The 12,282-nt window shown below is 43.9% G+C and overlaps 1 protein-coding gene and 1 pseudogene across 1 annotated transcript in view; one reads left to right on the top strand and one right to left on the bottom strand.

Moving 5' to 3' along the window:
- Positions 1-1,707: 1,707 nt before the first annotated feature.
- Positions 1,708-12,282, bottom strand: part of TTL (tubulin tyrosine ligase) — a 33,234-nt gene continuing 22,659 nt past the window's right edge. The window contains exons 6-7 of the mRNA XM_032843931.1: positions 6,436-6,579; positions 1,708-2,800 (exon numbers count right to left, since the gene is read on the bottom strand). Of these exons, the coding sequence (XP_032699822.1) occupies positions 2,686-2,800; positions 6,436-6,579 (259 nt within the window). The 3' untranslated portion in view covers positions 1,708-2,685. The remainder of the gene's footprint in view (positions 2,801-6,435; positions 6,580-12,282) is intronic.
- On the top strand, positions 3,418-4,340 carry LOC116858969 (annotated as a pseudogene).

The following is a 12,282-nucleotide window of genomic DNA, read 5'->3' as shown; positions in this document are numbered from 1 at the left end:
AAGGTAGCAGTGTGTTTGTCCTTCCTTCTTAAGCAGTGGTTCAAGGCATCTCAAAGCATGCTGATGCCTCAGGTTCTGATTTCATTGGTCAGAGGTGGAAGAGAAAGGGAGGGTGTAGAAACCAACATTCTAAAAAAGCTCCCCAAGTGATTCCAGCATATAGTCAGCACTGAGAACCTTGGTACCACAGGTTCTTGAGTCTTCCTAACCTCACCTGTCCTCACTAGAAGTCCCTGAGGTAGTCTCCAGGTCAGGCAACAATCCCTTCCATGAGATAAGAATCTAAGGCACAGAGAAGTCAATGGGTTCATCTCACACTGTGAGGTCAAATGACAGTGTGAAGATTGGAATTAACATCTCCAAATAAAGAACACCTCCTCCCCTAGCAACTGGCGACACATACGCACTCTGCATGTAGGAAGACTGAGAGGCGAGGCACTACCATCTGTGCCAAAGGTATCATGGAAGGGTATGGAACAATTCTGAGCCAACCATCCCACCCGATCAAAAACTAATGCATGAAATAGATATTTATTTGAAACCATGTGAGGAATGAAGCATAATTTTCTTTGTAAAGCTTTACGTCCCTCACATATATGCCAGTGACTGAGGTTTCTTAGTAATTCTGTCAAGATCCATGGACTTGCACCATCTAAATTCTTAGCTCTGTCACTGAGAGTTAGGAAACTCTCAAATGTCCCTTTAATTTAGGTCCAAAAGGTCATTACAGATCTACATTCACGTGTGATAACACAACAAAAACCTCCATGCTCCCCCCGTCACCAGTCCACAGAGACTTCCCAAGGACTGAGTAGCTCACACTTTCTAGAAGGGTGTGCACCTTGTCATGATCTGCTCAAAGTCCCCAAACACTCATCGAACAGTGCTGGCCTTCCAAGAATGACTTTCCCTGCTGACTGTTTAATTTCACTCTGGATGCAAACCTTATTGTCTGTATTCTGGGTAACCAGAGTATTTTGTAATTCCAATTTGCAGAAGAGCCGAACCAGTTGGGCCTTTCTCCTTCACCCCAACATCATGCTACCACGTCCTACACCCACTGCTGCATCTATGAAATACTCCTTATCCTTTCTTCACCGTGAGCTCCCACATCTCATCGTGTTTCAGGAGGCATTGCTCTTTCCCCTTTTTAGGAAAGTCTCCCTGACTGCAGAACTGTTGTCTGGTACCACACAGAAAGAATAAAGGGGCACACATATACACAAAGGAAGAACACAGCACATACTGGACAGGAGGCCTGCTGTGGTTCCCAGTACATTCTAAGAAGGACCTGCTTATTGGGCTCACGTTGGAACGCAAGTAGCATCTTGTCCTTCCCACTGCTAGGGATATAGTCTCCTGAAAAATCTACAGAATATTTGATCCAGTGAGTGGAAACTACACCTAACAGGACACATTTGTTGACTTACAAGATGCTGTATAGAGCTCTGAAACCACGTCTTTCCCATTTTAGGAGATTCCCCCATTCAGGCCAGACAAACACTCATTTAGACCCTCGCCTGGCATGCAGAGGCACAAGCAGGCAGAGAATCTTCCCTGGAACCAAATGTGCCCTTCTAGCTCCTGCAGAAGGTGCTTTGAAGGCAAGAAAATGGGGGAGAGCTACCTGTGTCTGGGGCAGTGTCACCTGGTAGGGTGTGTGTGTGTGTGTGTGTGTGTGTATTTGTGTGTGTGTATTTGTCTACTTCTCCTACCCTCTAGAGGGGTTTTTACAGAAGTTAAAACAACAAAAAAAAGCGAGCCAAAGGGAACTTCGCAAAAGTGCATGTAGAATTCTGGTTAAAACAAAGATAAGTGAGGATCATCATATTTCCAAAACCTACCACACCCAACTATTAAGTAAAGCAAGACATCGTGTTTTGTTTTGTTTTGTTTTGTTTTTTCTCTCTCATGCTTATTTGATGCTTATGGGTTTGTGGCAAACTTGCTGCTTGGTTTCTAAAACATGCACAGAGCAGATCGAGAGCAGCATTTGCTGTTTCGGTGCCTAGCCCACACCGGCCCTGACAGGTGACTGAGCAAACACCGTCAGGAACATGACGAGGAAAGCCCCCTTCGCTCGCTGTGAGGTGGCGCCCAGCACGAAACCCGAGCACTGTTGGTGCATGCTTGTCCAGACTTCCACGGGCAGGGTGCTGCGGAGAGAGATGGGCAGGGAACACACTGGCAACCTCCCGGATGCTATAATATCCAATCCGTGTCCCAGACAGAAGGGTTGCAGCTGGGCATGGAGCTAAGGCACTAAGGCTGCAGCAGGTGGAAAGACACCAACGAAAGGTCCAACAGTCTCAACCCCCAGGGAGGAGAGGCGCTGCTCACAATGCTGCCTTAGGATAAAAACTGGATTTTTTTAAAGGATGAGAACATAAAATAATCAAATCCCTGTCTTTTCCCCTTAGAAGAGCATTTGGCTCCCCGCCCTCAGAGCAACTGGCTCCCGTTCTCACATCTCAACAGCAGCGCTGAGAGTGCCACCTGGAACCCCGGAGCCACCGCTCTTTGGGGAAGCTGCCTTTTCTTCTGGTGTTCTCCCTTCTGTCGCGGCTTTGCCGGTTGCCTCTCTTTCTCCAGTCCTGGCTTGGTAGTGAGCCACCCTGACAGTCCACCTTCCCCTGGAGCAGGAGCTCGTGCTTCTTCTGAGGCAGCTCTGAGCTCCTCCCGCGGTCACAGCTTGATGAATGCCGCTGGCTGGACGTGCTGCGGCTCCACGTCCGGGGGCGGGAAGACACTGGAAATGGCTATGTCCACGATGCCCTGGCAGAGTTCTGCATAAAGCTTCCTGAAATGTGTTTTAAAAAATATCATTGTAAAAAAATATATATATATATCATTGTAGACGGTCATCAAAGTGCATGTGGAAAGTCAATAGATATTTTTTCACCGGGACCTGCCCTAGGTGTTCCATCTCATGACCAAGTTCCTAAAACTGGCTTCCATGGTACATATACATGCTGCACGAGCATCAAGCAGCCCCTTAACAAATACTTCGGGAAGGTCTCAGGTGAAGAGACCAGTAACTCCTGCTCTCACTGGCAGGGAAGATGGGCAATTTCCATAGAGTGTAAGAGCCATCTTGCCTGCCTGTGGTGGGTATACTTGGAGGGAAAGCACCTTCTCACTGTGGCTGAGGAGACCCTAGGAGAGACTCCCCAGGGGTGCCAAATAGGTGACACCTGGGGAATGAGTGAGGTCAGACAGAGGATGATGGGGTAGAAAAGAGGAGGGAGAGGACAGATAGACCCAGAGAGACAGAAAGGAGCGGGGAAGAAAAAAGAGAGGAGGAGGAGAGAAAGAGTGTGTATGTGAGGGGGAGAAGGAACAGTGCGCACCGAGAGTGGATTTTATTGGGGCAAGAGCAGAAGAGGAGATCCCCGTTAGAAGGCTCCTGCAACCTTAGTTCTCTTTCCCATCTTGCAAGATGGCGGGCGAAAAAGCTGAAAAGCCGGATACTAAAGAGAAGAAACCTGAAGCCAAGAAGGCTGATGGCGGTGGCAAGGCTAAGAAGGGTAACCAGAAGGCTAAAACCCCGAAGAAGGGGAAGCCCCACTGCAGCCGAAACCCTGTCCTAGTCAGAGGAATTGGCAGGTACTCCCGATCGGCTATGTATTCCAGAAAGGCCATGTACAAGAGGAAGTATTCGGCAGCTAAATCCAGGGTTGAAAAGAAAAAGAAGGAGAAGGTTCTTGCTACCGTCACAAAACCAGTTGGTGGTGACAAGAATGGTGGTACCCGAGTGGTTAAACTTTGTAAAATGCCTAGGTATTATCCTACTGAAGACGTGCCTCGAAAGCTGTTGAGCCACGGCAAAAAACCTTTCAGTCAGCATGTGAGAAAACTGCGAGCTAGCATCACCCCTGGGACCATTTTGATCATCCTCACTGGGCGCCACAGAGGCAAGAGGGTAGTTTTCCTGAAGCAGCTGAGCAGGGGCTTGCTACTTGTAACTGGACCTCTGTCCCTCAATCGAGTTCCTCTGCGTAGAACACACCAAAAATTCGTCATTGCCACTTCTACCAAAATTGATATCAGCAGCGTGAAAATCCCCAAACATCTCACTGATGCTTATTTCAAGAAGAAGAAGTTGCGTAAGCCCAGACACCAGGAGGGTGAGATCTTCGACACTGAGAAAGAGAAATACGAGATTACAGAGCAGCGCAAGGTTGATCAGAAAGCTGTGGACTCACAAATTCTGCCAAAAATCAAGGCTGTTCCTCAGCTTCAGGGCTACCTCCGCTCTGTGTTTTCTCTCACAAATGGAGTTTACCCTCACAAATTGGTGTTCTAAATTTCTTACAAAGAACCTAATTAAATAACTGATCAATTAAAAAAAAAAAAAAAAAAAAAAAGAAGGCTCCTGCAAAAGCATCCACAGTGATGGAAGAGGACCTGGGGGAGAGCAAGGACAGTGGGGGTGGAGAGCAGAGGACTGCTCAGGCTGGAGGCTGAGCTGACCAGCTCCCAATGCACAGAACCTGAGGGTAATGGAAAGGAGGAGGCTGCATCTCGGTCAGGATTCCAGCTTAGATTCTGTGGGGAGGGGAGGTGGGCATTCACGGAGATGCGCGAGTCTGGGGCAGGGTGTGCCTCTCAGAGACATTCACAGACATCCCCGCAGGACAGTGGGCAGGCAGGTGCACACACGGCTCTGGAACTCTGGGCTGTGATGTAATCTGGTGGCTTTAAAAGTATGAAGTTGAATTAAGATCACGTTCAGAGAAAGCATAGTGGAGAGAGAAAACAAACACCCAGGGTTGAGGCGCTGACTGGGGTCCACTGATGAGGAGCAAGAGGCCAATCATGCCCACATCTCCTCAGCCAAAGCTTCCCACTACAGAGTGTGTCTGAAGCTACAACAGAAGAGCATCTCAGCACGGTGTCAGCAGCTCCCTCAGATGCTGCTGGGAGGTCCAGGATGTCCACACGGAAAGGGGCCGCTGGACCTGGCAATATGGACTTAGCTGGGGACCTTCAAAGAACATTTATGTGGGGTGGAGGGGATGACATCCAGCCCAGGATGGACCACAGCACGGATGAGGACAGAGAAAGAGGAGCCAGCCTGAGCAGACACTGCATTCCAGAAGTCTGGCTACAACAGGAGCAGGGAGGAGGAGTTACTGGAGCAGAACGTGGCCTCGAGGGAGGGCTCTTTATAACTGCTGAGGAAATCTGCTGCATATGCATGCGCTGATGGGAACCATACCCCGAAGAGGGAGAGGGGGGAGAGGCTGACACTGAATGAGGAAGGCAAAGGGACATGGGACAGGAAGCGGGGTGGAGAGGGCACAGGACACAAGGGATGACTGAACCTTTATTGGAAGGACAGGGGAACAGAGGCATGCCGCTGTTTTCCAGCTGTCCTGCTCACCTCTCCTTCCTCCTTCCGACTCAGTTCCAAGCACCACCTCTCAACGGCAGCCCTCTGCTCAATGATACTACTTTAACATCCTTGATCAAGGATAAAGCATGTCCCAGTTTGTAATCTGTATTTGTCTGGTCCTTTGTCATGCCCACAGTCTTTCCAAGGACAGGGCCTGTGTTTCAGCTCATGATTGGGACCCCCATACTGGGGCTTGGGAGGTTAGGGGTACTAACGAGTACGGGTTAGCTGAAGGGACTGCCGAACGAGATGAATCACACATGCCATGTCACAGCCACTGAGCAAGCGGCGAAGGCCTGGCTCCTAATGAAAGAGTGGCTTGTGTGTCAACAATGCCCCTTGTAGGTCCAGAACTTTCTCCTGAACGTGTGGACGATCACCTCAATTCCTCCAAGATGCGGACGTGGGGAACCATGAAGGGTCCTGACCTGATGAAAGTGAATCTTCAGAAGAACCAGCAGCCTTCGAAGATCATGTCCAGCTGCCCCTAACTTCTAAGGCCTCCATGAGGCTTTCGCGGGCAGGGTCTGCTCATCTGTGCATCCCCCACAGAGCCGGGCACGGGGCGTGGTCCCACTGGATGCCATGTCCCCCTTCTGAAGGCTCTCCCCTCCGCTCCATGGTACATGTGACACTCTTCCCTTACATCCCCATTCTAGCTCCACTGTGTCTACAGTGCCTTCTCAGAGTACTTCCTGCCTGGAGAACCCCCTCAATTATCAGCACCCCCCCGCCAACTCACAGGACCCCATTCCCTGAACTGGTCACACAAGAGGGTCTCCTGACAGTTACTAGTTTTGTTTGAAACTCTCTAAGCACAGACTCCTGCTCAACACCCAGGAAAATTGGGGAGGACTGACTCAGCAGAGCCCCCTGCTGGCCAGGGTCCTGCCAGAGGCCATCCTCCCTCACAGCAGTTAAAACAGCCTCCACTTGGACACGTAGGTGAAGAGAGACTCACCACCTTGCCAAGACAGGCTATTCCAACTGTGGAACCAACTTCCCATTTGTTAAAACACAGTGGTGTTCAGGCTTACTGAGCACAAGCCGGGGCGCCGTTGACCTCAATGAGCCACACCTTCAGCTCCTCGTCCACCATGAAGTCGAAGCCAAAGAGCTGGAAGCTCTGGTAAGGGAGGTGCCTGGTGCTAATGGCGGGCTCCACGCTCATGAGGCAGCTTCTGCGGGGCAAAGGAGGAGAGCTCACTGAGAATTGGCTGGTTGAGGGAGAAGGAACACGGAAGATGTGCTTGGATGATTTTGTATCAAAAGTGATGATAAGAAATCCACTTGGACTTAATTCTCTCTTTTACTTATTTTATTTTATTTTTTAAAGATATTATTTTGAAGTAAGCTCTACACCCAGTGTAGGGCTCAAACCCATAGCCCAGATGTCAAGAGTTGCACGCTCCACCAATTGAGCCAGCTAGGTGCCCCAATTCTCTTTTTAATTACCAATGATTATTCAAGACAAAACTACTTATCAAGCTACTTGTTAGAAAACTCTGTAAATACTCATGTTCTTACAGGGAGGGGCTGCTTTCCCAGCACAGTGTTAAGTCACCACAGCCCCTGGAAAGGTGGCTTCCCCCAACAGGAGACTGCTGCCATGTTTGTCTGTAATAAATAAAACACTCCCATGCATTGTTGCCATGTAGAAGAACTGGACTGCCATTTGGTGAAGAGCAAAACTGGCAGTGAAGTTGGCCTCATTCATTACTTTCATTAGCTTCAGTTCTAATGCCAAATTATTACTAATTAAAAGATTTAAATATTAAAATACAAAATAGAATTACTATTAACATCAACTACTGTTCAAAAAAAATTGGAAAAAAAACACAGACAAACTGAAAACACGAAAAAGTTGAACACGAACTTCAAAAACATACTGAGTTAATACATGAGATCTAAGGTCAGGAGCCCAAGGCCAGAATCTTAGGCAAGTTTTTAACCTCTCTTAGCCAAGCTTTGATTTCTTTATCCATAAAGGAAGGGGTAAAAATAATACCTATTCCTAGCACTGGGATGTTCAATAAGATAATTACATAAAGAACTTATGAGGGCACCTGGGTGGCTCAGAAGGTTAAGCATCTGCCTTCCACTCAGGTTGTGATCCCAGGGTCCTGGAATCAAGACCCGTGTCAGGCTCTCTGCTCAGCTTCTCCCTCTGCCCCTCACTGCCCCACCCCTCCTTGTGCTCTCTCCCTGTCAAATAAATAAAATCTCTTTCTAAAAAATAAATAAATAACTTACTACTGATAAATCACTATTTTGTATAACCATCCAGAAAACCTATGTCATTTCTGTTTTTGTTTTTTTTTTAAAGATTTTATTTATTTATTTGACAGACAGAGATCACAAGTAGGCAGAGAGGCAGGCAGAGACAGAGAGGAGGAAGCAGGCTCCCTGCAGAGCAGAGAGCCCAATGTGGTACTCGATCCCTGAACCCTGAGATCATGACCTGAGCCAAAGGCAGAGGCTTAACCCACTGAGCCACCCAGGCGCCCTATGTCATTTCTGTTTTATGCAGATCTTCCCTGACTTTTTCCCTCAACTGAATGTTGGGGTAAAATATCTATTTTAGTAATAATGTATGTTATGATGACTCTAAGATTAACAGAAATAGCTTTCCTCCTACATAACTGTATGTTTAGAAGGAAAAATGAAGGAACTGGCTTTCATGTGACTAAGTCCAAGATGTATCCATACAAGTATGTTTTGACTCATGACTTTCAAGAACTAAGACCTCCCTGAACTTGGAGCCAGAATTTTGCTTCCCAAACCTCCCTCCATCACCACATCCCCCCACCCCAGCCCAAGCATCAGCTTACTTTCTACCCCCTGCCTAAAGGAAAGTATTTCTATGCATATGTTTAAACCTTTAAAAGTAATTTTGGGCAGTTAGCCATTTAAGAATCAACTGGAATGAAAATTTCTTCTCTCATTCATTTTAACCTGCACTGGTAAGCCACCTATCACTTTTTTTTTTCCTATAGCTTTATCTGTACTCTTTAAGGGAATAACCTTACCTTTTCTTTTAATTAAAAGACCCTTTCCAATATTATAATTAAGAAAACTTTTACATTTAATAGAGGCTCATGGTTAAAAAAAGGAAACGCCCCCCACCCAAAATGAAAGAAACACTATGCTCAAACACATAAAGGAAAAACTAAGAGCCAGAAATAAATTAAAATTAAATATTACGTTTTTGAATATGCTAGAAGCTCAAGATTAATAATTCACTTTAAATAGTTTTTTTTTTCGTCATCAGAGACTTTAGACAGTACATCTTTTTCCAGCAGGAGTGGGAAGGGAGGGGGAGGCTAGCTGGGGGAGTGGGGGGAAGAAAAACCATGAGAGTTGTTAGGGACATGTATAGCATCAAAGTAGCAACACTTTCTGAACTATACAGGACAATGGTGGGGGTAATAAATATCTAATAAATTTTTGCCTAAAATGGGAAATCTTTATTCAGCATACTTGATTTATCTGGTGTCAGAATTCTAAGCACCTACAATCCCTGAAGAAATAGGACTCTAGTTATTCTGCCAGACTTGATGTAAGAATACGTTAAGGAAAAAGCCTCGGTCATTGCAATAAGGTGCTAATGACACGACAGATAATAGACCAACAGAAGAGAATGGAGATCCCTAACACAAATGGCCACCTGATTTATAACAAAAGCTCACCAACACGCAGTGGGAAAAGGCCAGTCTTATGCACAAATGGTCCTGGGTCAACGGGATACCCCATAGAAAAACATGAAATTTGACATATAAGAATTCAGGTAGATTAGAGGTCTACAATGTAAAAGATAAAGACCAAGATGCCCATTAACTATAGAAGGGATAAACCATGTAATACTCTCACCATGAAATATTACACAGCAGTATAAAAGGTAAATCACTGCTATATGCAACAATGAAACCCATACCTACAATTGTGAAAGAAAGTTGAACATGAAACAGGAAACACAGTATAATTCCATTTACATAAAACATAGAGTAAGCAAAAGGAATGGATGATGATAAAAGTCAGAAGAGTGGCTATCTGTGGCATGAAGTATATATTTTGAGGGAGTCCAAGGGAGTATTGGGGGTGCTGTAAATGTTTTATATCCTCATTCATGTGATGATTAGCTGAGTGTGTGCCTAATTAAAAGTTTACTACACTATATACTTAATGGTTTGTGGTTTGTGGTTTGTGGACTTTACCATATGCATGTTACACCTCAATTAAAAAAAAATTATTGGATTTAGTAAACTATAATAAATGAATAACACTAAAAAATTATTTCCAGGCATATTAATTATTTCCAGGCATATTAACAGGACCAAAAGGAAAAAAAAAAAACAGAAAATAGAAACAAGATCCATAAAAGTCAGGGGTTGGCAAACTTTTTCTATAAAGGACCAGACAGTAACTATTTTAGGTTTTGAAGACTACATATGGTCTTTGTTACATATTCTTTAATTTCTAAAAAACCTATTAAAAATGTAGAAACTATTTTTAGCTCATGGCCTATTTGCAAACAAGCTTTAGGTTGGATTTGGCCCATAGAACAGAGTTTTGCTAACCTTTACTACAGGTAATTCAGATTTCAGACTAATCAAATAAAGATGTTAAAGACTTACCATTAACATGTTCAAGATATAATTATTAGACAAGTTGGAGATTTCACAAAAGAATTATAACCTAAAAAGAGTCAAATGGAAATCCTAGAACTGAAAAATACAATACCTAAAATCAAGAACTCAACAGATGAGTTTAACAACAAATTTTAATGGCTTTTTCCTTTTTTTTTTTTTTAAGATTTTATTTATTTATTTGACACAGAGAGAGAAAGAGACAGTGAGAGAGGGAATACAAGCAGGGGGAGTGGGAAAGGGAGAAGCGGGCCTCCTGCTGAGCAGGGCGCTGGATGTGGGGATCGATGTAGGAATCGATCCAAGGACACTGGGATCATGACCTGAGCCAAAGGCAGACGCTTAACGACTGAGCCACCCAGGCATCCTAGGCTTTTTCCTTTTTAAGCAGGTTTTAATTGCTGAAGAGAGAGATCAAATGATACACATGGGAGAAACAGAAGACAGTGAAAAAAATTGGCATCCATGTAATTAGAATCCCAGAGGAGAGAAGAATGGGACGAAAGCCCTAACTGAAAAGATAGTGGCCATGAATATCCCAAAACAAATAAAAGACTTGAAGCCACAGATTGGAGAAGCACTATGACACCCATGTAATAGAAGCCAGAAGACAATGGTAAGCCATCTTCTAAGTGCTTTAAAAAAAGGGTGGGGGGGGATTCTGCTGATCTAGAAATCTGTTTCCAAAGCAAATATCTTTTTTTTTAATTTTTAAAATTTTATTTATTTGAGGGAGAGAGACAATCTCAAGCAGACTCCCCACTGAGCAGGGAGCCCAACATAGGGCTTGATTTTACAACCCTGAGATCATGACCTGAGCCAAAAACAGACACATAACCCACTGAGCTGCCCAGGTGCCCCCCTTCTTTTTTTTTTTTTTTTAAGACACTTGCTTTGGGGGCACCTGGGTAGCTCAGGTCAGATCTCAGGGTCGTGAGATTGAGCCCTGCATCAGGCTCTGCACTCAGTGGGGAGTCTGCTTGGGAATCTCTCTTCCTCCTCCCACCCCCCGCTACCCCCTAAACAAGCTCTCTCTCTCAAATAAAAGGAAACTGATCCTAGACAAAATTAAGAAAATACACGAAAGAAAAAGAAACAACATAAATGGTAAAAATGTATGGGGAAATATAAATAATGTTAACTATACAATACTAATGATAATAATGTCTTCTGAGTTTACAATATAGGTAGCATTAATGACCACCCATGTACCCACACCACAATTCCTTTAAGTCTCTTTCTTGGATCCCTCCTGCTTCCATTTCAGAGATAACCACTATCCTGAATGTTGTGTTTTTCATACCTTCAGTTCTCTGTTTTTACCATACATGAATATTCTTCTAAATAACGTTTTTTACTTCTGCTTGTTTTTCAATTTATATGAACAGAATCAATCTGCATACATCTTGTATACAGCTTATATATTTTGCAATTTTTGCTTGATATTATGTTTATGTAACACCAGTGAAAATATCCTTCAGGAATAAGGTGAGATAAAGACATTCTCAGATGACAGAAATTAAAAGGACTGATTATCTAAAGAACTACTCTAAAAGAAATGCTAATGTCTGAAGGGAAATAATGCCAGAGAGAAACTTGGAACTTTAGGACTAAAGGAAGAGAATAAAAAGGGCAATTATTTGGGTAAATAAAAAATAATATTTTTCTCTTTTTTAATTTAAGGTGGGTTTTCTTGTACACAGCATACCATTTGGTCTTGTATTTTGTTTAAAAAAATCCAACCTGTCAATCTAACATACAAATAAAAATATATATGACAATTGACAGCAAGAATTATAATATTATGCAGTAGAGATTTCAGTGTATGTAAACATAAACCACACCACAACTGGGGGAGAGTTAAAGGAACTATAAAGTTTTAAGTTTTCTGTACTTTATTTGAAGTGGTAAATTATTAATTCTAAGAAGTCTGTAAAATAAAAATTAGGTATATTAATCATAATTCCTAGAGTAAGCACTAAAAAGAGAGAGAAAGCCAAATACTCAACAGAAAAATTAAAATGAAACTCTAAACTTAAATTTATTATTTAAATAAATTTAAATAATTTTTAAAAGGTAGGTAATGGGGAGGTCTGGGTAGCTCAGTCAGTTAACTGCCTGCCTTTGGCTCAGGTCATGATTCCATGGTCGTGGGATCAAGTCCCACACTGGGCTCCTTGGTCAGTGAGGAGTCTGCTTCTCCTTCTGCCTGCTGCTCCCTGCTTGTGTGCATGAGCA

Source organism: Lontra canadensis, unplaced genomic scaffold, assembly GCF_010015895.1.
Source record: "Lontra canadensis isolate GAN:19392208 unplaced genomic scaffold, GSC_riverotter_1.0 scaffold144, whole genome shotgun sequence".
NCBI lineage: Eukaryota > Metazoa > Chordata > Mammalia > Carnivora > Mustelidae > Lontra > Lontra canadensis.
This window is presented reverse-complemented; position numbering and strand designations above follow the sequence as displayed.